At 47.8% G+C, this 22574-nt stretch overlaps 8 protein-coding genes and 1 non-coding gene across 9 annotated transcripts; 3 read left to right on the top strand and 6 right to left on the bottom strand.

Annotated features, from left to right (window-relative positions):
• Positions 1 to 446: 446 nt before the first annotated feature.
• Positions 447 to 1292, bottom strand: BJ212DRAFT_65377 (uncharacterized protein). The gene is made up of 4 exons (XM_041343752.1): positions 1020 to 1292; positions 726 to 959; positions 573 to 674; positions 447 to 521 (listed from the first exon to the last, which is right to left on the bottom strand). Exons 1-3 carry the CDS (start codon positions 1158 to 1160, stop codon positions 621 to 623), a joined length of 429 nt encoding a protein of 142 aa, XP_041200475.1. The 5' UTR covers positions 1161 to 1292; the 3' UTR covers positions 447 to 521; positions 573 to 620.
• Positions 1293 to 3112: 1820 nt separating this feature from the next.
• On the bottom strand, positions 3113 to 3639 carry BJ212DRAFT_1257875 (uncharacterized protein; the record flags this gene model as incomplete). Its single annotated transcript, XM_041329896.1, has 3 exons — positions 3113 to 3166; positions 3220 to 3453; positions 3511 to 3639. The coding sequence occupies 3 exons, from the start codon at positions 3637 to 3639 to the stop codon at positions 3113 to 3115; spliced, it is 417 nt and encodes a 138-aa protein (XP_041200476.1).
• Positions 3640 to 4103: 464 nt separating this feature from the next.
• BJ212DRAFT_65931 (uncharacterized protein) lies at positions 4104 to 5133 on the top strand. Its single transcript, XM_041343759.1, has 4 exons — positions 4104 to 4368; positions 4461 to 4622; positions 4674 to 4901; positions 4954 to 5133. Exons 2-4 carry the CDS (start codon positions 4488 to 4490, stop codon positions 5005 to 5007), a joined length of 417 nt encoding a protein of 138 aa, XP_041200477.1. The 5' UTR covers positions 4104 to 4368; positions 4461 to 4487; the 3' UTR covers positions 5008 to 5133.
• Positions 5134 to 6445: 1312 nt separating this feature from the next.
• BJ212DRAFT_1572955 (uncharacterized protein) lies at positions 6446 to 7593 on the top strand (the record flags this gene model as incomplete). The annotated part of the gene is made up of 4 exons (XM_041342082.1): positions 6446 to 6816; positions 6872 to 6999; positions 7049 to 7355; positions 7409 to 7593. Coding segments are annotated over exons 1-4 (891 nt in total), but the record flags the coding sequence as incomplete, so codon positions are not given.
• A 1474-nt stretch (positions 7594 to 9067) lies between these two features.
• BJ212DRAFT_1257741 (phosphoribosylglycinamide formyltransferase) lies at positions 9068 to 9837 on the bottom strand (the record flags this gene model as incomplete). Its single annotated transcript, XM_041329885.1, has 2 exons — positions 9068 to 9714; positions 9774 to 9837. The coding sequence occupies 2 exons, from the start codon at positions 9835 to 9837 to the stop codon at positions 9068 to 9070; spliced, it is 711 nt and encodes a 236-aa protein (XP_041200479.1).
• A 902-nt stretch (positions 9838 to 10739) lies between these two features.
• Positions 10740 to 12230, bottom strand: BJ212DRAFT_1443573 (uncharacterized protein; the record flags this gene model as incomplete). The annotated part of the gene is made up of 2 exons (XM_041337851.1): positions 10740 to 11861; positions 11919 to 12230. 2 exons carry the CDS (start codon positions 12228 to 12230, stop codon positions 10740 to 10742), a joined length of 1434 nt encoding a protein of 477 aa, XP_041200480.1.
• A 4673-nt stretch (positions 12231 to 16903) lies between these two features.
• Positions 16904 to 18782, top strand: BJ212DRAFT_1494965 (uncharacterized protein; the record flags this gene model as incomplete). The annotated part of the gene is made up of 7 exons (XM_041341523.1): positions 16904 to 17070; positions 17184 to 17238; positions 17342 to 17426; positions 17479 to 17604; positions 17906 to 18006; positions 18198 to 18377; positions 18425 to 18782. 7 exons carry the CDS (start codon positions 16904 to 16906, stop codon positions 18542 to 18544), a joined length of 834 nt encoding a protein of 277 aa, XP_041200481.1. The 3' UTR covers positions 18545 to 18782.
• A 931-nt stretch (positions 18783 to 19713) lies between these two features.
• BJ212DRAFT_t10 lies at positions 19714 to 19796 on the bottom strand. The gene has a single exon. It is a non-coding gene; the product is annotated as a tRNA-Leu (tRNA).
• A 1582-nt stretch (positions 19797 to 21378) lies between these two features.
• On the bottom strand, positions 21379 to 22437 carry BJ212DRAFT_1294855 (uncharacterized protein; the record flags this gene model as incomplete). The annotated part of the gene is made up of 7 exons (XM_041332260.1): positions 21379 to 21461; positions 21489 to 21548; positions 21636 to 21918; positions 21942 to 22023; positions 22075 to 22103; positions 22163 to 22203; positions 22278 to 22437. The coding sequence occupies 7 exons, from the start codon at positions 22435 to 22437 to the stop codon at positions 21379 to 21381; spliced, it is 738 nt and encodes a 245-aa protein (XP_041200482.1).
• Between the last annotated feature and the right edge of the window lie 137 nt (positions 22438 to 22574).

A 22574-nucleotide genomic window follows, 5' to 3' on the forward strand; every position in this document is an offset into this window, starting at 1 on the left:
TCGTCTTCATTATTGATATAAATCCTGCCGATCAAATACGAGTCACTCGATCTTTTTGTGTCAATTCTCTAAATTCTTTGGAGATCGTCACAGACCACTCACCGAAGTGTATCGCAAATCAGTAAGACCGCTGCGCCCGCACCTGAATCGATGGCTGTCATCGGCATCAAATGCATTCTTCTAGAAAATCTCGTGTCTGCGGTTCGCAGATTACAATGGGTTAGTCTCTTGCAAGGCGTGTCGACTGTGCCACAAAGCGTTTATCTCTGAATGAGATTCCGGGGGCAATTGAGGCAAACGCTACAATGAACATATCCTAAAAGGGAGGAAGATACCCACCACAGCGTGCGGTGAACTTCATTACACTGATCGATTCAGTCTTCCATTCTCTTTGCAAACATGCACGGCCATGTATCGATACTGAGCTATGCAGCCAAGCGATATGAGAAACTTTGCAGATTACACAGGTTGGCTCATATGAGCACGTTGGTATGGTGATCATTTTGATAGGCGACCATGCCCTGGAACAAACGTGTGATTATTTCAACGCAGCGGGCATCGTGCATTAATACATCAACTGCATAGATCATATATATTGTACTGCCTTGGTGCAGGGCTACCTAAACAACGTAAACAGTCTCATTCACGAGTTGTAAGCTTGGCCAGTAAAGCACCTGCAACGCGTGTCAGATCTGTACATCAAAGATAGTCGGGAAATAACGCACTCCAATAAGGTTAAAGTGAGCAAGTCCAAGCTGTGCTTGCCCGGTAGCGAAGGATGCAGGGACTTGAAGAGAGAAGTCTTCATATGGGTCGTACGCGCCCGACCCAAACTGGGGATTGAACGGGCCTGCGTACAAGACGGTACCCATATCCTCACTAATGGGGAGACAGTTCCCAGTTGGACAAGACTGGATAGCAATTACAATTGCTATCTCATCACTGCCAGTGAGAGTGTCCTAAGAGTGCACGGAATTAATGAACACGATACTCAAAATAATGCGTGCTTAAGAGCTTACCGGGCGACCTATTTGCACAGTAAAGTTGGTACCGGCAGTGATATCGGAGCCAGGCGCAGGCAGGTTAATGAAGGCGCCCTGAGCACAAACAGATACTACCATGAGAGCACTAGCAACCAGCGCTTTGATTGGGAAGTACATTGTAGCTGTGAGTATGAGTGTGCAGTTCTTGGAGAAATGGTGAGTGCGTTAGAGGTGTCGAAGTTTATATGCGCTGAGCGGGCGCTATATTTGGTAGTCCCCGAACCACTCACGGAGCATCTATAGGTGTGATGTCAGCGCCCCATGCAAATGCATAGCACTACAACGGGGATACAAACGCCACAATAATGAAGGGGGACCTATGACTAACCTGGCGATTTTGAATATCCAAGTGATGCAAAGTTAATTAGGGACCTAAGCTTGTCATACTTGTTGGCGATGGGTCAGAGTACGTACCCATGCTACCAGTCCCGGAGGATTAGCCTCCGGGACTTCTCTTGCTGCTTTTCCACTTTTTGCGTCTTGTTGCGTCCTGGCACCTTCGACACCACGCATCGTAGCTACCGGTGTCACAGTCACCAGTAGCATCTCTCCGTCTCGGATTCTTGATGTTCGATACTTAATGTTGCCACCCATCAGTACTTCAGTTCTGCCTCAGTGTTGTCTAACACGTCCGCTGAGACTTTGTCCTAGCTCCATAATACTTACCTGCCCGTCTTGTCTGCGATATCGCGGTGTGGTGAGCTACTCACAGTCTATGCCATGAGCTGAGCTGGGAAAGGGGCGGGCATTAGCACAGGTATGTGGAAAAAAGCTGCGGGTAATCAAGCTGACATATATTTTTGGTGGAATGTTCATCTACAAGAACTAATCAGGGCTAGACGCAAATTTTCTCCGCAGTATAGCTTTGTATGACTTGACAGTTGCTGGCTATAACCATCATTCGAAAGCATACATCAGAGAACCTGTGAGAAGAAGATATCGTCATATATAGGAAAGGTTTTCGTCACATTGGAATATAAAGTGATATAAAGCAATATATGGCTATGTAAAAGCACCACAATCAGCATAATCCCCAGCAAGAACTCACCGGTTTACTGATGTATGGTTCACGTTACTGTTAGGCAGGTAAGCGTGCCAGCTGACTGGTGGGATCGAAACGAGGCAACAGTCTCGGTGAACGACAACCGTAACACTATCTGCAGTGCCATAAAAGGTATTATTATTGTGCAAGCATCGGCAGTTTCGATGCACCGAAGGTCTTCTTGCCCGTATTTTGAAAAATGCGATTCGGATGACGAGCGTTCCGTGTTTGAATTCAAGTTTGAGTACGAAGTAATGTTACTTCTGATGCTATTGTCGGTGATGCTTCATAGCACAAGGGGGTGCGCAGGGAATGGCGGCTAATATTGGAATGATGTGAGTGATAGGCCCGACTAGTATGCGGGCCACAGCAGGGTTACATCTCTATGCAATAAAATCAGGCCCGACAATCGATCTGAGGAGAAGGCTGTACTACCATTTAGCTCGGGGCATCAACGCCGCCCACCGTGTAAGAATTCATAATTTGCCGGGTGGAGCTCTGACGACCGTGACGTCTCTCGGCGTCTGCAGTCCGGACTCGTCCACAGCATATCAATATCAAAGGGGTGTGAAATTAGCTTAGTTTTGTGACCAAACCTTTGAACTTGGCTCCGCCATAGTACTGAATAGTTGTAGCAAGACCAGCTAGAAGGATGATATTCGTTCCTTCTATATGATGAACGAAGCCTCGTTCGAAAATGGATTACACAGGAGGACGTCTGTGACAGTGAAATTAGTGTGTATTGTCACAAATATCACACGGTAACAACACGCAAGGAAACATAATAGTGTACGACAATTTGTGGTAAGTGCAGTACACCATGACATACGACACACTTACAAAAGGAGGCAACCGAATTTGTATTTGTAAAAGTACTTAGCTCGAGTAAGACGTAGGACATCATGGGAATTACAGAAACATGCACAGCCGAATTATATGTATGCATTATTTGTCCGATACTGTACTACAGCGTCTATATCCGAATAGTCCCTTGCAAAGGTCCATAGCTATGAAATAAAAATCACAATCACGAAATTGTGATGGTACGATTCAGAGTCTCCAGCCAAGGGTACAAACCAGCCTAGACCATATCGTTAGTTGCGAGCACTTTCGAACAATATTAAGGGCACTCACCCCGATAAGAGTGACATGAGCAACTCCAAGAAGAGCGGTTCCACTGGCGATGGTACTCGGAATCTGAACTGTGAAGTTTTCATAAGGAGGGTTGTACGTCTCGTGGTACTGTGGGTTGAAGGGACCGTTATACAAAATTTGACCCATGTCATCAGCAGGGGCGATGCACGGCGTTCCTGGGCATGACTGTATGCCAATAACGACGGCAACTTCTTCAGAACCCGTCAATGAATTCTGTTTAAAAAACAAGCGTTAATCGAGGAACAGGGTATGATTGCATATTAGACTCACAGGTCTCTCTACCTGAACAGTCAAACTGCTTCCAGGAGAGACTGAAAGACCTTGGGGAGGGTATCCGATTGCAGCATTCTGAGCAAAAGCAGAAGCTGCAAGAAGAGCGAGGGAGAGAACTAACTTCATGATGAATGATTTTGTAGAATTGGTGAAGACGATGAAAGCCCACACTTTTATATGCTTTCGGCTTTAGGAGAGAGGGCAGCGTTTGCCGCAACTTTCAAACCATGCGTGTCAAGAGGTCCCAGTGCGCTGTACCATCAAAATACTGACAACTTGAGCCGACGTGATCGGTAATAAATTACAATCCATTCCAGCCTAGCGGAAATGCTCCTTATGGAGCCCGGCGACATTTGGAAAACACAACATGCGTAGCTTCCATTCAAAGTTAAATGTTGAAGGCTATGACGCGGGTATGAGTGAGCTGGCTGAGCGCGGCAGACTCGGAATTGAATATTGAATGTTGAAACGTTGACTAGTGACTGTCAAAGCTTGAAGCATAAGATCAGCAAATTTTGTAATGGGTGACCACAAGTGAATCGGGTAGGATTAAAACGAATGGAGCTTACGGGCCGTGACTAGTACCGAACGCTCCATCCACAAGCAGTCTGTTGATAACTCGATCCTTCATGCAAGGCCCATTTATAGCTGCATAAGTTTTTCACATAACCGTGACTGATTCTTGTGCAGGCTACCATCAGATTCGCCCGAAGCTATTACACGCTGCAGACGTCTTATTCGGACTTGCGCCAGGCTCCGATTCCGCCGCGGTCACGCTGAACAATTCTAAGAGCGTTTTGGCATGTTGTTCTCCTTCCATGGCTGTTCTCTCCTGGTCGGTATGATTCTCAAGCAGTACGTCAACTTCGTAGAGGTCTTTCTCGAACCTATACATCCAGAATGAATGTCGCAGATATAAGATACGCGACAACTGAGTACCATTCCAGGATAGCTCACCACACCTATCTCTCAGAATGAAAGTCGTCCACTCACTCGTCGCCTTGCTTTTTTCGAGCATTGTTTCTGCACAACAGGTTGTCATAATGTCACCATTAGCAGGCACATCTGTCTCTCCAGGAAAAAATATAACAGTCACTATTGGGAAACCAGTAAGTTAATGAGTCCCTTTCAAGTACGATCTCGTTTTTACGTTGTACAAGGACTCACTGTCGGCTTCCGAGGAGGTGGCTGTTGTCATTGCCATTCGCTCATGCGCGCGGGATCTTTGTGCCCCTCAGGTGGAAGCGCTAGGCGATATTCTCTATAATGGTCCATTTAATCCCCGCACGAACTCCAACCAACCAACCCAAGACTTCAACATCAGGATCCCTCAATCTACGAGCAACGGTAACGCGCTTCTCACTGTCACTCACTTTGCTCTCATTGGGGTACGTGTTGCATTTCATGACTGGTGTAGGAACTAATGCTGAGTATGGTTAGGCCGGTCCCAGGCCTTGGATGGAGTTAAAAAATGTGTCGGTGGTAGTGAACTAGCATATTTCGCAGCTTGTGACACGATTCATTGTAATGCAGTATCACTTCGGCAACTGGGGTACTGCTTGGTGTCTCATCGCATTCCTAAGTACCAGGACAGACGACTTCGGAAAGAAAATCGGCGCAGTGTACACGTGATCCGTTCACAGATGATCATTCATCATCTCGGAAACCCCTGACCGCCCCACCATGTGGACACGCCTGTCGCCGCCCAAGGTCATTTCATCCAGACATGAGAACTATGAATACATATGCACCGAGCTCCACAGCCTCACGCCTGGTATACTATAGAGGTGGGCAGTATCCCGCAAGCATCTTCTACTCCAGTCTCCCTGCCAATACATCGTAGAACTGTGATGAGGATTTCAAGTATCTTTCTTGCTTCCATTTTCACTGTAGCTGCTTTTGTACAACACATTTACAGTTGGTGCTGGAAGTAATTTTAACGTCGACATCGTTCGACTAGTAAGCTACCAAAAACGACATTCTCGGCCCACCGGGATCACCAACTGGATTCGTCTGCAAGATTTCCAGTCTTCGTCGCAAGAAATAGCTGTCGTAATTGCAATCCAATCATGTAATCCAAGCTGCTGGCCAGGCGAGGTACTCGGTGACATCCCCCACAACGGGGCCTGAGTTCTATGACCTAGAACGGCGCAACCAGAACCAAGGTGGCCTTCAGCCGTGCCATAACTTTGCCGTTCAGGTTCCTTCTAATTTGATTGGCAATGCGTTGCTAACTGTAATGCATGTGGCACTTATCGGGTGAGAGCTTGTAATTGTTATCTTTTGCTCACAAAATTAATGCTGATTGCATTGATACCAGGCAGGGTCCATTGCGTGGACGGAGGAAAAGAATGTAACGTTCTACGTTCTTTGATACGCCCACGAGGAATAAAGTCGCCTCATCAGCGATTCTGATGGAAACAGGGAGTATGAATTTGAGATATATCAGGTCTGCGCTCATCAGCCGCAGAGCAATCATTTCATGAAACGGCACTGCGCACTTCTGAGCGTCTACGATGAGATCTAGAAGTTATCACCGCAAAATAAGTCAACAGGTTCTATCACAGCCGCAGTTAACGTGTTCCTAAGCAAGGCTACGATCAGTGCTTCGTCTTCGGCGTTCCCAAGAAGATTAAGTTGGATCATCTCGGGTACCCGCGCGTACTCTCTATTTCTTGGATGGGGCTGTGTCAGTCAAGCCGAGCAGTAAGGTATGATCATAACTATGAGCTTCCAGTTAAACCGATCTTAAACGACGCACCCGGGCCTGAACAACCTTCCTTGCAGAAAGTTAATGCGCAACGATCACTTAGTATGCTACACAGCCCAGATTCGTTCACATAACCTTAAGCATACCAGACATACGTTGCAGCGAACTATAAACTATAAGTTGGAAGGGAACCTCACTAAGTCTTGAACTTTTGAGCTTGGACTTATTTATGTAAATTACGTTTGAGCTGGCTTGAGTCTAAAAATAGTACTGCTGTATCAAACTTTGAGTTTGCTCTGAGTCCCTCCTAAGGAGCCTCGTGATGACACATTTCAGAGTCTTCCTCGGCGCCCCATCCGTTAGTGATCTCAGAAAAGACCCAGCTGGTTCGTACACCTGGAAGACTATTGAGCCTTCTTTAGCAGAGGCCTCACAAGCACTACTATACCCTCCCGCAACACTCGAAGCCGCGAGCAGACGAATATCTTTGCTCTACCAGAACGTCATATTCGACGATAGTAATGAAGAAGCCTTTGATCAGGAGTACGTTGGTCAGGTCGCATGGCCTGAGGGAAGCGAGCCTTTGATGAATGGTATGTCTTTTACATAGCTCCACAATCACGAGCTCCACCTCATACGTGCAAATAGAGCAGACGACGGTGATAACTTGGCCTCCAACCCCTGTTGCAGATACTACTGGTGTACCTTCCTTCCTGCGCACATCTCAGTCGCAATCTCAGCCTGCCACGATGGATCAAACACAGGAAACCACCTCCGTATCTTACTCAGACGCGTCTTCTATAGCCCGCTTTTCCGCATTTTCAGATCAGCCTTCATAAGGTCTCATCTCTTGCATCACTCTATAGTGAAAAACTTGCGAGAGGGAGAAAAGTGAATATATTACTGGCCACGCTAGAGGTGGAAGGCCCTGATACAGTGCGTGTGAAGAAAGGCCTGGACGCAGGGAAAGAAGTTTCAGTTCTCAAAATGATTCTGGGTGACGAAGATGGATCAGTATGCAAGCTCACCTCATGGCGTGATGTTGCAGATGCCTGGGGTGCGCTGGGCGTCAAGCGCGGAGATATAATTTATCTAGAGAGCACGTATCGTATCGCCCCTGCGATCGCATTGCGTGAGCTGACGTCACTTCCCATCACACAGATCTCTCACCAACGTGCGAGCCAGGCAGCTCGATCACCCTCACCGCTTCTCCATACAACAAGCCCACCGCGGAGATTTGCTTTCGGACCATGCCTTATACACGTGAGGACAATCGTCTCCGGCCAGACCTCCGGCTCGGGGAAAGCGATGCCGCCGTCAAGAAGGTCGCTGCGCTAGCCAAGTGGTTCGAGCGGATGGCTGGGTTAGCGGTTAGTTGAGCACACGCCAGCTTGACAGCATCGTGATGGCTATTCCACGTTTGACGTGGACGCCGGTGGCTTGGTGTATAGTCTTAGACGTAGCCACTAGCCATTTGCTGTAGCGCAAGTTACCGGTTGCTCTGGCGTGACCGATGGCATCGTCGCCGGGTCACCGGCCGTAGATCTCGATCGAAGATATTACTCGGTGATTATGCCTGCAGGCTCTCTAGCCCGCAGCTGCACGCAAGCGTTCTTTCATTCATTTGGAGTCATCAAACGCCCATGCTTATAATAGATTTGTTAATTCGCGTTTCGTTCCGCACGCAGGACAATGCCAGTGCACAGGTCCACACCATCGTGGGCGCCACTGCTTTGGCCACAACATGACCATCACTACAAAAGCCCTCTCACTTTACCTGTGGATGTGGATGTGGACGCGGACGATGGGACACCTTGACATTGGCATTGACGGATTATAAAGCTCCTCATCGTTCTCCTTACCTGCCAGTGACCCCGTGTAGTGTCATCCGCCCTCATCTAGATCTCGAATCCCCGTGATATGCCCTTTTCACAACTCACTTCTACAAGCTTTCTTCCCATTCCTTCTGCGTTTACACGTCTTCTACGCAGCATCAAAATTCGAATGCATGCATCCTCCATTTTCGAATCATTCGTGCCGAGTCATCTTACCCTGAAGTGCAGGAGTTCTCTTTCATCCACTCGCACCCAAAAATCGTCCTTCATTTCCAGGGCCACCAAGCGCAGGTCTTTACTTCCTTCTCTAAAGTTGTCTTCGTCCTCGCTATCTTCCTGGTCTTCCCGGGACACAGAATCCAGTTCAAAACCTGTAGACCCTGATTCAAGCCCCGAATCGACCATCCCCGATATTATTGTGACACCGGCGAGTCCTTCTTGCACTTCAGCGCTCACATCTCCTGTAGGTTTGTTTCCGTCCTGTTCGATTGATTGATTCTGACCATTTGACGCAGCCTCCACTCGGGAAAAAAATCATTGATCGGTTTTGGCCCGAAGAAGATCTCGAACACGATGATCAAGATGACATATCTGGAAATGGCAGGCTTTCGTCGCCCATGATCGTGAATGTGTTGTCACCCCCTCCATATCACCGACGTGCTCCGAATGTCATCGTGCATCAGGACCACATACTATCTAGGTCCGTCGTCTAGATTTGGCTCCTTGAAGTCCGAGAAAGCTGACAGTGTACCCGCAGTGATAATTATCCTCTGCATTATAGAAACCAGCACGACTCGCGCCCTCTGCGGTTCCCGTTCTGAGCATAGAATTTGTGATATTGATAAATGGTATCTTACCTTTGCATTAATCAGACCCATCGTCTGCCTGTAGACTAATTTGCATACTGTATTCTTGTCGTATTTCCAACATTTACCCTATCTCTCTAACTTGGTTTCCCTTTTGTTACTTGCTGGATCAACCGCGCAAGTTGACCTTCCATCACGTAGGCCTAACTTGAACCGTCGCTTGACAGGGGCGGTTGCACCTCATCCAGTACTACCCGAGTAGCCTCCACAATAATCTTCCACTCTACCTTGTGTAGTCTCTCCTCATAAGCCTCATAAGCCTCCCCCTTCACCACCTCTACTCTCCTCTGAATCAACGGCTCTCCGCGATCAACTTCTTTGACTACACGGTGGACCATTACGCCCAGCTCATCCACCTCCCCCTTCTGGAACGCCTCAAACCCTCGCTCAATAGCATGCGCACCATCAAACTGCCCAAACAACGCCGGATGAATGTTAATCACAGGGATCTCCCTCGCAAGCACCTCCTCCCCCTCCAACACCCGCGTCCCCTTGAGCACATCCAGGAACCCCTCGCTCACGATGTGCATCCAACCTGCACATACAACGACATCTGGCTTGGCGCGTAACACGATGCGCGCGACCTCCACATCGTAGTCCTCGCGAGTCTTTCCAGGGTTTGATTTAAGGAACGGCGGAAGGCCAAGGTACGCGGTAGGGATCGGAGGCAAGGCAGTAGAAGCGCGTATCAAACCGCGTGCGTTTTTGCGATTGGAAAGAACGAGGACGATGCGGGTATTAGGCAGGGATGGTGTGTTCTGTGCATTGACCAATGCTTGAAGGTTAGTTCCTGCAGTCGCGATCGGGTATGACAGGCTGTACGTTTGCAAGATCGAGATCGAGACATACCCTCTCCGGAGATGAGGACAACCAGTCGTCGGGGCGACGAAGTTGCAGCGCTGGGATCTTCCATGTCGCTGAATCAATATTGGCTCTCAGCAAAAGGTGTTTATCCGTGAATATACATACTTGCTTCAAAGCGTACCTTGCAAGCACTTAATCTGCAATGGTCACTGTGAGACTCAATAACGCCGTGATAAAGTTGGCAAAGTATTGTTGCGGGTTATTTGGGGGTTATTACGTACATAACATTAATACGCTATTGTGCACATACCTCATTTGGACTTAGCAAATATTTGGTCGCGGGGTTCGGCGTAAATGAAAGGCCTGCGGATCCCAAAAATAACTTTCTGATAGACCCTGATAGACCCCAGCTTGAACTTTGAAGCGGCGGAATAGATATGTTTCAAAGAAGAGTACTCTGGGGAAGTTCTCAAAGATGGGAATAACATGCCCGAGCACGCCGACAACGTCCACGGTACAATGTAAATCTAGAATTATATGTAATGAGTAAGGTAGCCAAACGACAAACACGGCGCCCATGTCCGTGGGCCTATAAACCATAGTAGGGGCCCGCCTTTTGCGATAACGGAGCGTATCTATGTGGTACACTTTTGATTCGACAGAGATGATACAAAACGCCAAATGGGCAACGGTAAAGAGCGTTTATACTGCAATTTTTTTTGGTGAGGTCAAAAAGGAGGGTTTCGTTACTTGGTGGTTAGTGTTACATAGATAGAAGACAAAACATACAACGGAAGCGAGGGCCTGCGAGTCAATGAGCTACGCATAATTATAATGATCAAGCAAGTGGCCACTGAGACAAAATGAGAGGAGTGGGTTATCAAAACGTAGACAACAAGACACGGTCAGAGCATAGCAAGCAGAAGGGAAAGCGATACTTCGTCCTAATAGTCCCAAGGCGTCCGTGCACGGCACGGGTATCGTGTGCAACGCCTCAAAAGCTTATGGGCTTCAGATCATCATGCCATATCCTCCGCCATTGCCAACATTTATCGGGACGCTCAAACCTTGCTTCGTCATCATGCCTCCCATGCCATCCTCGACCCTGCCGCCGCTCCACGACCCTGCAATACCAGTGTTGATGTGGAGGTTGCCCAGGCTCAGCCTTTTGGGTAGACCATAATCGGGGAGGGCGTTTGCAATCTCGTAGCTCATAGACGAAGCCCCATGTGATGGTGAGCCGTATCCAGAGCCGGGGCTGCTGTGACCAGATCCGACGGATGACGTGTCGTCGACATCAGCGATATACCCCATGGCACCATGCTGCTGGAGAGCGAGCAGTTGCTGGCGTTTGAGGTTGGCAAGAGCCGCTTGGTCCCCAAAGTGATTGCCGGTCGTCGCTGACGGTCCCATGTGTGAGCCATTGGGAGGTGTGATCAAGTTACGCTGCACTGGGAGTTGGTGGGGGTGTTGAGGGTGATAGGCGTTGTACATATTCGACCACGTTTTCATATTATGTTGTTCCATAGCGGGATGGTGTCCGATATAGGGGGCTGCGGCAAAATTCACCCGAGGTTCGTATACCGAAGGCATCTCTGGGTTCTCGAAGGAAACAGATGAATGCATCTGAGCGATCATAGGAGCACCGTGCGAGTTGGGCGGGGCACGTGACATCAAATGCGCAATATTGACATCAGTAGGGGGAGCACTCCCATGGGCATACATGCCGTTCTTGACTATTGGCGCAGAGGGCATAATATCCTCAGAGTCGTCCATGGCATTTGGCATCGAACCAGCGAATTCATCGTCGCCCTCATCATATCCGTCATACCCCTGACCTTCTTCATCTTCCTCTCCGATGACAGCTGCAAGGATTTCGACCTCGCCATTGAGGACCATAGAAAAGCCTTCTCCACGAACGGGCTCTTCCACACAGGGAAGGCCGGCACGATCACGCCATTCGTTGAGTTCCCGACGAAGGGCATCAGATTCTTGCTTTAGAGCCCGCAGCTCCCGCGAAGCTAGGAAACGGTGACGCCTTGACGCGTGAACGTGAGCGATCGAAGAGTTGACGATCGCAGACTTGGAAGGTCTGCGGATCTGCGAAAGATTGGGAAGCAGCCCAGCAAGATCCTGAAAAGATAAAGTTCGGATCAGTGGTTCTTTTAATCAAAAAAAAATGAGGCTTGCCAAGAATCTGCCATTGAGAGTCTCCCTGCGCTGTCTCTCGACTGCATTGTGAGTAGCACGCCTTTCAGCGGTATTGGCTCGGCGACTGGGCTTCCGCTTAACCTGTGTAACAGCGCCGTTAATTGGGGCTGTGCTAGAACTTTGTGATTGGATGTTATTGTTCTGCTCAGGGGAGGATGCCAAGGGAAGTGAGAGGGTTTGGCCGGCGGTAGGAGTGATCGGAGTTTGAGGGGGAACAGAACCATCTACTGAAACGGGAGAATTGCCAGGAGAGGGAGACGAAGAAGAAGCGATTGGAAGAGTCAAAGCCATGAGTGACAAACAGGAGTTCTACAAAGGAAAGGTAGAGTATAATTGAGACGATAACACGACTATAACAGAAGAGAGAGACGAGTGCCAACGACAAAAAATGATTAGCCGGTTGATATCAATTTTACAAGAAGACGATGATAGGAACAGTGGGGTACGCGAGTTTCCTCAGCGGAGACCTTGACTGTAGGGATTTGCGGGAGCACTCGAAAGCAGGGGTATGCAGGTAAAGTGGTGGATAGTCGAAAAGCTGCTATAAATCAGAGTCGCGAGCGAGCTCAAGCGTACTACTGATTGGTCCTTTGAGGTATTTGGGTTGTTTAAAAGTCGGATTGTGAGAAGCCGGCAAGGGTCGCGAGATCTATAGAAAGTCGTTGAAAGTATTAAGTCTATGATATAAAGAAAGAGAGAGAGAGAGCATGACTGACTACAAGCGGTATCCTTGTGAGCGGCGAGGTTTATCGGGGATGAAGGAGAAAAGGGTTTATAGACCTCAAAGGACCATGCAGAGAGAGAGAGAGAGGATGGTCGAGTGATGGGGTTGCAAAGTGCAATCGAGAATACGACACTTTCAATTCATATCAATCGGCTAACTCCGCATTATTTTTTTATTTTCCCAGAAATCACAAATCCATCTCACGTATATACCCTATCTAGCCGATGTCGCCGACGGTTGATACCGAAGCGTATTTGATCTTATTTAGACTTATTTGCATTCGTCCCTATTCATTGCACAACCTTCCCTTTTCAGTCCCCCAGCGCAGTGCCCTCCAGCCATGGGCTTTGCAGCATAATACCCGATCCCCGGGCACTCTTTACAATTTTAAGATGCTCCCTTTACGTTCAAAACACGTTCAGAAGAGTTACATCCTTTGATCGCGGATTCTGACGCTGCAGCGCCTTCGGATCCTCTTGCTAGCTAACCACAAACGGAGTTACTATCGCCACCGAGAGCTTGCAACTCCTTATGTCTTCCCTCGGTCGATTATCAACTGATCGTGGTATTGTAGTTGCGGTCTCTTAAATCACCCCAACATATTTCTCAAGTGCCATGTATGTAGGCTCTGTTGTCGTTTCACCGAGGTTGTTAGCGCCGCGCTGATATGATTTTCACAAGTCAAGTTCCGACATTTGAAACGCACTGATCTGGTGACGTTAATCATAGCATAGATCCAGTGCGTCTTGTTCTTCTTTAGGTACTGCCGAGTCATGGCAGGGTCAACTAGCATTGCTCCCTCTCAAACACAATTCCCTTGGGAAGTGCCCTCACACCCTGTCAAGCCTATATTTTGTCTTCCTCCACTTCCTCCGATATTTTTGTTTATGGTTATTTTTTTCACGCACCACAGCATTGGCACAACTTAGCAGCATATTACTCAAGAACATCATGAGAAGATGCGCACCGAGCCTTCCGAGAAGTTCTACGGCGCCGTATTACCTTGTTCGATAGACATGAGCAGATCCATCAAACGCACGAGCCGGCGAGGCCGCCGCGAGCGCAGAAGCTCGTGACCTGAGAAACTCGGCTATGTCATATTATCACAAGCCAGAGACATATAAAGGTGCCATGCTCTTAACCTCGCTCTGTCGCCCGCATTCCTTGCCAATTCATTTGACACTTAGTAGTACTGTAACTCAGCCAACCATTCACACGACGGCGACCATGCAAAATGCTTAAGTACAAACTACTGACAGGCGTCGAGATCAACAAGGCAACGTTCTGATAAACGTCTGTCTACCGATCCGACGTCAAGTCAACCAGCGATCATCATCAATTTTCGACTTTGTAACATGTTCGAGGATGAGATTCATTGGGGCCACTCGTACCTCCGTTGTTGCGGAAAATAAACATACATGATTTGTTCAGAACTAGTGTTAATTGTCATGGAAGACTTAGAAGAAGCCTAAGACGTTTTTTTGACCCCAACCATTGGATTTTTGATCGATGTCAAGGGTCCTTGGTCAGACAAGATACGTTTTCAATACGCCCGCAGCTCTAGCGTAACCTCCAGATCCTGTTGAAGACGGTTCCTTTTCCAACCTGTCGGTGAAAGCCGACATGCCGCGCTTTTCCCCGCATCGCTCCTGAACGCGGAAATTCACAGGTCGCAGCTTCGAACTATAATTTGTCAAATGGACGGGACTCGGGCCGCTCTGTAAGTTCATGATCACTTTAAGTGTATGGCCCCTGCTTCAGAGGTATATATCATGTTTGTCGGTACTGCCTTTTCATGAGTCCTCTGTCGTTCTACCAGAGGATGATATCTATTTTACACATAAATATTGTCAGGACGGAGCGTTTATGTAATTCCGCGGAAGTAATCCGGATCAAGGCCTGGAACACCACTTCCGTTCTGTATTTAACATCAACACATATTGGAGTGACTCTGAGCCATCCAAACGAGTACGCAATAAACAACTGGGGACGAGTAAAAACTTGGGACAGCGAGGGAACGAAAGTAACCACGACTATAGGAAATGCGATAATATGGCGAATGGAGTCTCAAGCTAGACACCTATGTGAACTACAATCTCCTGTCCCAGTGGAATCTTTCTTGCGCAACGGCTTCATAGCTTTGTGCAATGTCACCGCAGCCTGCGTGCAGTCTAATGTGCCAGAACTATTAACCAAGTTGTCGTAAGACGCAGACATATTTCGCCTGCAACATTGTCGACGGACTACACGAATCCAATGTCACTGCGAAATCCGGAGAATTATATAGCCGCAGCGAGGTGGATTGACTCATTAGGACTTCTCTCATCGCCCACGGTGGTGTGGTAAGCTGATAAGAATGCGAACCCCTAGGTTCGGCCAGTCTGATCGGATCATCCGGATGATATCCTTGATCATCGATCATCAGCGGTCCGTCGCACGTTGCGAATGAAGACTTGAACGGCCGTTTTCTATTTGGCATTCCATGACAGGCTAGATGGAGCCATTGATTATGGTGTCAAGCCTCAAATGCACCCTGCACGGTTGTGAGCCTGTTCTGGCGCGATGTGAAAGGTAACACGATGGATACGAGACGCTGAGCCATGACGGCTAATTCAGGAGCGACACATCAGAGTTCCTCCCCTCTGTCAGGGTTCGTTTGACCAACTGCAACAAAATGTTTTGTGGATATATCTTGAGAAACACGCTATCTCGCGAGTGCCGCCGTGGTCGGGGAATATGAGGAGATATAAAAGTGAGACAAATTGGAGCTTCCTGCTGCATGTAGAAAAGTTACGTGAACTCGACGGTAGAACACCACCAGATACGTGAGCAAGGGTGAACTTGACTCCCTAAGAGCTTGGACCATGGGCCAACAATGTAATCCCAATCATGTGGAGGATGCTGACAGGTTCGTGTCGATGATCAGAGAACCGAATTGCTCGACAAGGGGCAGAGTACAACCCGGAGACTTCGGCCCGAGGGATATTAAGTGGAACATGGATGAGATCTTAAGCAACGAGGATGATTAAACCGTAATAGCCATACTAACAATCATTGGCGATGATGATCGGACCTCCTTCTTCAGCCGCTTTCCAGTGGTCGAATAACAGTGGAGGCAGAAGAAAAGCAGAAAACTCATGAAGCATCCAAATGCGTGAGATGGTATCATTCCATTGCATGGACAGTCACCAGACGTGCGGAAACTGGTTTTAGACTGATCGAACGCTTAGCGTTCAGCCGTTTGAACAGGCTGCGCCAGTGTCAACTGACGGTGACGGATGATTGAGTATTGTACAGAAGCGTGCTAACTGGGTCTAGAATACCGCATGGCCCGGCTCTATCAGTTCCACAGCAGTGGTCAACGCACCATGACGAACACTGGAATCCGTGGCAAGGAAAGAAATGGCCTTCCTGACAGTCAGGACGAAAATAAGAGAGCAGTATACTGATGAGTCAATGCAGTGTGATAGGCAACCAATGCAGAAATCGTATCAGTTCCACTGTATATATCGTATCGATCACACTCCGCGGCTGACTAAGCTAAGGTCGCTTCCGATCGTCAATCTCCTGCCACTAATCCTTATTATACGTCCTCTCCATACAATGTTTTCCGTCTCCTGAGAAAACATCATAGTTGCCGCAGACTCCGGAGACCGACCGTGCATGGTTACTATGTGACGTTAGACCAGATATATACGCCCTGAAATGTGAAGTGTTCTCGCCGCACATCGAGGGTGCGGTTTCTGACTTTCATGCAGGGTATAGAAATTAAAGTGTATCTCTCCCGTGACCGCTGAGTGGAAGGAGCGTCCAATGAGCATTTTACGAATGATCTACGGTGCTGAAATTCAATTTCCTTAGCAAAGGCAACCTGCCGGTGGCAGGCAAGTGGCTTCGTACTTCCAAGCGTTGGTGTAAGTGCATCAATGCGCGGACACATACTCAGTATATTTCCGTCATATCCTCAAGTTGCCTTCAGCTTCAAATTTCCGGGTTACGAGGTTTGGTCTAGGGAGATTCATCAACTTACACGATGCAACAGTGCGTCTACTCATTACTGCTCAAGCACTTCTCACCATTGTGCATCCCGCACATAAACAGTAGCCGCTCGAACGCTTCCATAGTTCTAAAGTTCAGGTTGTATCAGGTGCATGCATGCAGGAAGGTTCGTACTTCGTCAAATATATCATATTTTTATCCGAGTACTAGCAGTGATTCTGCATCCACCCCTGCTCCTGCGATGGCCGGTTTCCTCGCCGATTTTATACGCCTCACACCTATCATCAGTGGCCATACTATTATACTAGCATTTGGACACGGATTCCTCGATGCAGTCTTCTACTTCGAGTACCTTGCTCCACCCAATCAGGCCAGCAATTTATGGAGGCATCATCCTGACGAGCCGATGTTTGTCAAGGAGGCACTAAAACATCGAATGGGGATTTCATCTCTCTAGTTCAACCGAGCGCTGGTATCGCTTTGTCCCAGGGCTCTCATATTATGAGACCTGAATACCTTAGATCGACCGTTTTGATGTTGTTTCGTCTTTGGGGTGTTGAGACTCTCGACAGCAGGGTAAAGTATCGTCCCTGAGAACACCATCTAGATTCTCTAATTTGAACGGTGTCACAGGTAGACAAATCTCTTGACACCGACCTACTTCCTATGACCAATACAGGTGAATGGACCCGAATTTGACATGTCTGTAAGCGCATCTTCCACCTTGCTCCACGAAGAGTTCGCAAAAAATGGTTTCACTGACGGTGTGTATCCCTACTTTCTTTGACGAATTGCTCGTAAATTGGGATACCCAAGTACAGGACAATTCTTTCGAAGTTATCGACATCGGCGACATGTTAAGTGGAGTTGCTGCTGCAGGCTATACCTTTAGTCGTCCCGGAATATTCAATTTCGATGGAACAAAATACAACACATCCACTCGTAGGTTCCGTCCCTCAGGTGTCTGCTCCTCAAGGCTTCAGCACGAACTATTCTACGTGGCAGCAGGGGCTGACAGCCGATATCATCTGTTAGCCCATCAACTCGAGTCGACCCCAGTGCGTTTGGAACACAAGTAACTCGTTATATATGCCACGTCGGCTACTTCGGATGGTTTCCATTGCTGGTCTTCACCTGTGGAATCAGTGCAAATTGTGGAACCACTCAGTTTGTGTCGAGGGTGTTTGTCTCAAATTGACTGTCAGCTCCTAGGTACGCTGATGACGCAAGCATATGTGCCCAGGGCGGACGCAAGTGGAAATGGGAGTTCCTCAGGGAGTCGCTTTCTTCCGTCCATCGTATGCCCGGGGCCTAAGACCATCCACCAAACGTATACGAGCTTCTGTAAGTTATTGAAGTATGCCTTCGTAATCATTGACCGAATCTGTGTCCGTAGTGATATCTACTCGAGGGTTCAACAAGCATAGTTTTCTTAATGCAAGCGTGTATGAAGTGATTCCAAAATTGACAACAGTCCCTATCGGTACTCCAATGATCTAATTTCTTCCGTTCCCACATCACCTACCCCTTTTCAGTCGGGGAATGTTCAACTATTGTCATTCATCGCTGGGGTTGCCAAATATCAGACGATCAACTCCCAGGGACTTGTGAGCAACGCAATTGGGGATACCTTGTACCTCCTTGTACCCATCTATTCTTCGACGACTCACGGATCCATCAATGATACTCATCAAATGGAAGTTTATATCGGGCTCGTAAGTTTTATATTACGCTGTCTTTTCCCACCTCTTATGATTTCTAGGGGGAATACTGGCGTGGTGTTGTTGTGGAGAAGGGCTCTTGTCGAATACGATCGGTTTCCCATCTCCCAAAACCTCTGCCGGCTCCACCCGTGTTGGGCTTTTCGGTTACAATCATTTGACACCTTGTTTGTTAGTAAAGGCTTGTCAAGTTGCCTTTGTGTCTGTCATTCAGTTCTCGCTGAGTCACCTTTTTCCGTTATGCATGCCTCGGTTACCGGGCAATCTTGCATGATCCTGAGCTTTCCGTTATGGGGTGTTCTAGAATCTACAGTATCGCGTTGACACTACCTCCGTTGACATCTCTGTCCGGGTCTTGCCGCGGTAATCGAAAGTAAATAAATTTTAATTGCGCCTCGGCATCGACATAAAACAGGGGCGCAAAGTTCAAACAGACTACACACGTGTACAGCAGTCTGCAAAACGATGTGGCTAGGTCTGCCACTTTTAATTGTTCGACCTGCTTTCAAGTCATCCTCGGTCACATTAGAAGAACCAACGATCGAAGGAGTGTACATGAATAAGACTTCAGCGAGGCTGGGGAGATTACACCATGTTCCTGTCAGATTCACTCTGTTCTTAGCTTGCATGTATTCTTCCGACATCCAGCCACACTAATATTTTTCATTTGGTGGTGAGTCCTGACAGTTTTGGTCGGTCTGTCGAGGATCTAGATTGGCACGTACGCACCTCCGGGACGCATCTTATGTTTCTGAGACGACCCTCGTGAGGCGTGAAGGTGAACTCCTTTTCACGGACAGACTATCGCATAAAAAGGAGGTTTCGGCACAATGACCGGGCCTACTACTAGTTAAGTTGGATCTCCAAGGATCTATACACCGTAAAAATGTTGTCAGCAGGTTTCAAACCAACTCCAAGAGAAACAGACTTTGATTCTGTTGTAATAACCACTTGGCTAAGACCAGTTAAGACAAGCCTCCAAGGAAACTATCCATGAGTGAATGTCAAGGTGTGTTCTGACAGAAAAGAAAACCTTGTCATCGGCGGGTTTCGAGCCTGTGCAAGTCCAACAGAAACGAAATCTGTTTCTGTTGTGGTAACCACTTGGCTAAGACCAGTGAAGATGAACATCTGAGGAACTGTCCATGAGTGAATCTTCAAGGTGTGTTCCGATAGACAAGAAATCTTTTCGTTTGCAGGTTTCGGACCTGCGCTGGCACAGTCTAAGAGACTAATTTCAAGTAAGATTCTATTGTGGTAACTTTGGCCAGAGCGAAGTTGAGATAAACCTCCGAGGAAACCATCGATGAGGGAATCGTTCCGATAGAAAAAAAACCTGGCAGGTTTCGAACCTGCGCAGTTCAAGAGAAACAGATTTTGATTCTGCCGTGGTTACCACTTGACTAAGACCGGTCACAATGAGCCTCCGAGGAAACCATCCGTGAGTGAATGCCAAGGTGCATTCCGATAGGAAAAACCTTGTCGCATCGGCAGGTTTCGAACCCGTGCAGTCCAAGAGTTGTAACTTTTGGATGAACCTCTCACCATGAAGGTGCGATAAGAAGGGAAATCATTTGTCCACATCATGATGCAGGTTTCGAATCCGCACTATCCAAGAGCGCAGATTTCTACCTATAATTAGTAAGATGAGCCTTGAAGGATTCATCCATGAGTGAGCCGAAGAACCGCCAACGCAAAATGACTAATTTGTGTTGCACACAAAACATGTCGGAATAAGCGAGTTGCCGAGGCCCCTGGAGTCTGGACGCGATTTGCCTCCATATGCTAGCACCCCTATCGTGATAGACAAATGCTGTGCATGTGACCCGAACCTTGTGAATGTGAGCTCGCACACATCCACCGCGACTGACCATCATATCGACCAGCTGCAGGCTTTGTAACTTCATGCAATTAAAGCAATTGCTGCTACTGAGTGCTGCGATGCACTGAATGTTGGAATCCGAGAGTTCCGAGACAAGGAAGACCGATGGATCCGAGCAAGGCACGCACAGTGAGTAATGAGAGGTAGAGGTACGAGCACAAGCCGAAAGGGGACAAAGGGCGAGCGACGCAGTGACGTCGGCTTGCATCCTACTTTATTTTTCTGTTTCGTTTTAATACATTATTGTCGTCAACGTACTTACCTTAAAAACGCCAGTACCAGCGTCCTGGCATCTCAGTTCTTTTCCAAGACACTGAGATGTGAGTAGGAATTCGTCACCTATACAATACAAAGTCTAACGCGATGTAGTGTACTTGTTCAATAGGTAGACGAACCCTTTACAAGAGTTCTTTTCCAAGACACTGAGATTGTACTTGTTCAATAGACTCCTCGTCCCTCCCGCTCTTCTTATCACAGCACTGAAAGTACCGCAGCATTGGGTTTCCCTAGATCAAGTGTCCAACAAAGCATTTCGTGTTAGCGCACAATTCAACAAAATGACATCGACCGCCTCTAGTCCATTTTCACGAGGCTTCCACCATGATCATTAACCCTCCGGACGCAATTGCCACCAATCCTGAAGATACGTCTTCTTCTTCCAACGATGTTCCCCATCTGCCGAAAAACGTCATGATCGCCGGAGGCCGACTGTACGGTTACTACATGACGTTGGACCAGATATAATACTCGGCCTTCAAATTGTTTGCCCAAGGCTTTCTATGAGTTTCGCAGGAATCTGCGTCGGGAGACCGCCAACTTGGCGGCCATGGCTGATAATCGCATTGCACTCACACGCGCTGATCTTTCCCCAAATGGAGCACTCGCGAAGATGTAGGAAGACGGATGGGGAGTTTGATAGGTGTACATTCGTTAAATTATTCTGGGCGTGAGTGTGCGTATAATCATGATGTCGTTCAATCTTGGAATTTTACTTATTCCAGCTTCTTCTAGCCATCACTCGGTTTTAATGTGACTAATGATTGCCTGCACACCACAGTATATCTTTCTTTCATTTTCTTCTCCCACCTCATTCCATACACATGTACACTGCCTTTACATGTTCCAATGCCATTCTACCGGTACCTCCTTGCCACTCACATGAATATGCCACCAAATGGTTTTAAGGGTTCTGGGCTCTACGTATCCAAAGCGCCGTGACGTACGTGTATTTTTTCCAGCCAATTCACTGTAATTCCAGTCTCTAAAACTCCCTAGCCGAGCACCTTCGAAAACACTTATTTCAACCTTATTGCTTGAGTTTAAACTCATCATTTTCGCCGCGCAGCATCGGGCATCGTAGAAAGACTTACAGACCCAAACCGTGATCCTTACTGTGTCCAGTTCGAGGATGTCGAGGAAATAGTCACATTGTGGGTCAGCCAACACGCTCGCCAAGTTAGAGATTGAGGCCGCTCGCAGAAGGACCGTATAGTCACCCCGTGGGTCAACGAGGTCCGCCTTAAGTTCCGCAATCCTGCATAAACGTGGGATAAGACGAGGTAGGAAGTTTCCCAAGATTGTCGCAATGTTACTCGGGTAAAAATTCAAAATCACGCCTCCGAATCTCAGGCAGCCTTCTTCCCACCAATCACACTGGACACTCCGCAGGAACGAACGAATGGGCCCCGATTATCTTCACCGATGAACTCAGCAGTAACAGGAGTCTCCCTAGAAAAGGCAGGCGCCAACGACAATAATCTGAGATGCGGAAAAGTTGGTGTGTCAAAATGACAGCGGCAAAAGGCTCACGCCACTGGCTTCTGAAACTTGGCCTTAGCCTATTCTCATACATAGGTCAAAGATGGATTCCGATCAGGAAATTAAATAAACGGCTTACGCGAATGATGATCGTTCCTCCAAGATTTTCGATAATGTTGTCTAGGCATGTTAGCGTAAAGATTACAAGCAAGGATAAAACTGATGGTTACCTTAAATTCAATATGCTTAGAAACCTTCTCGTGGCAAACTTTGTAACAGCTGGTTCAACCCGGCTTCATCCCCATAGCCCTCGCCGAGGATGCCCAGCGGCCTGGGCGCCGTCAACGTCAGTACACCAGTCACAGACAAATAAGAGCTGCGATAGATGCGGACATTCGAAATCAATACATTCATGAATGTTCTCTGGATATGTATCGCATCTGTCCATAGGACTTTCTGTCCGCATCTCAGGTGTTACTATCAATCCTGTCGATAAATACGTGAATAATGAGGACTTATTGGGAGCATGACGGTTACAAGAGGCCGCTATT

The sequence above is a fragment of the Suillus subaureus genome (genome assembly GCF_016647635.1).
Source record: "Suillus subaureus strain MN1 chromosome Unknown BJ212scaffold_1, whole genome shotgun sequence".
Classification (NCBI taxonomy): domain Eukaryota; kingdom Fungi; phylum Basidiomycota; class Agaricomycetes; order Boletales; family Suillaceae; genus Suillus; species Suillus subaureus.

Coding starts and splice junctions, on each gene's coding strand:
- BJ212DRAFT_65377 (XM_041343752.1), bottom strand. CDS start 1,160: ATGTACTTCCCAATCAAAGCGCTGGTTGCTAGTGCTCTCATGGTAGTA. Junction 960..1,019: donor CTGTGCAAATAGGTCGCCCG/GTAAGCTCTTAA, acceptor GTGCACTCTTAG/GACACTCTCACTGGCAGTGA. Junction 675..725: donor CTCACTTTAACCTTATTGGA/GTGCGTTATTTC, acceptor CACGCGTTGCAG/GTGCTTTACTGGCCAAGCTT.
- BJ212DRAFT_65931 (XM_041343759.1), top strand. CDS start 4,488: ATGAAAGTCGTCCACTCACTCGTCGCCTTGCTTTTTTCGAGCATTGTT. Junction 4,623..4,673: donor CAGTCACTATTGGGAAACCA/GTAAGTTAATGA, acceptor ACGTTGTACAAG/GACTCACTGTCGGCTTCCGA. Junction 4,902..4,953: donor CTCACTTTGCTCTCATTGGG/GTACGTGTTGCA, acceptor GAGTATGGTTAG/GCCGGTCCCAGGCCTTGGAT.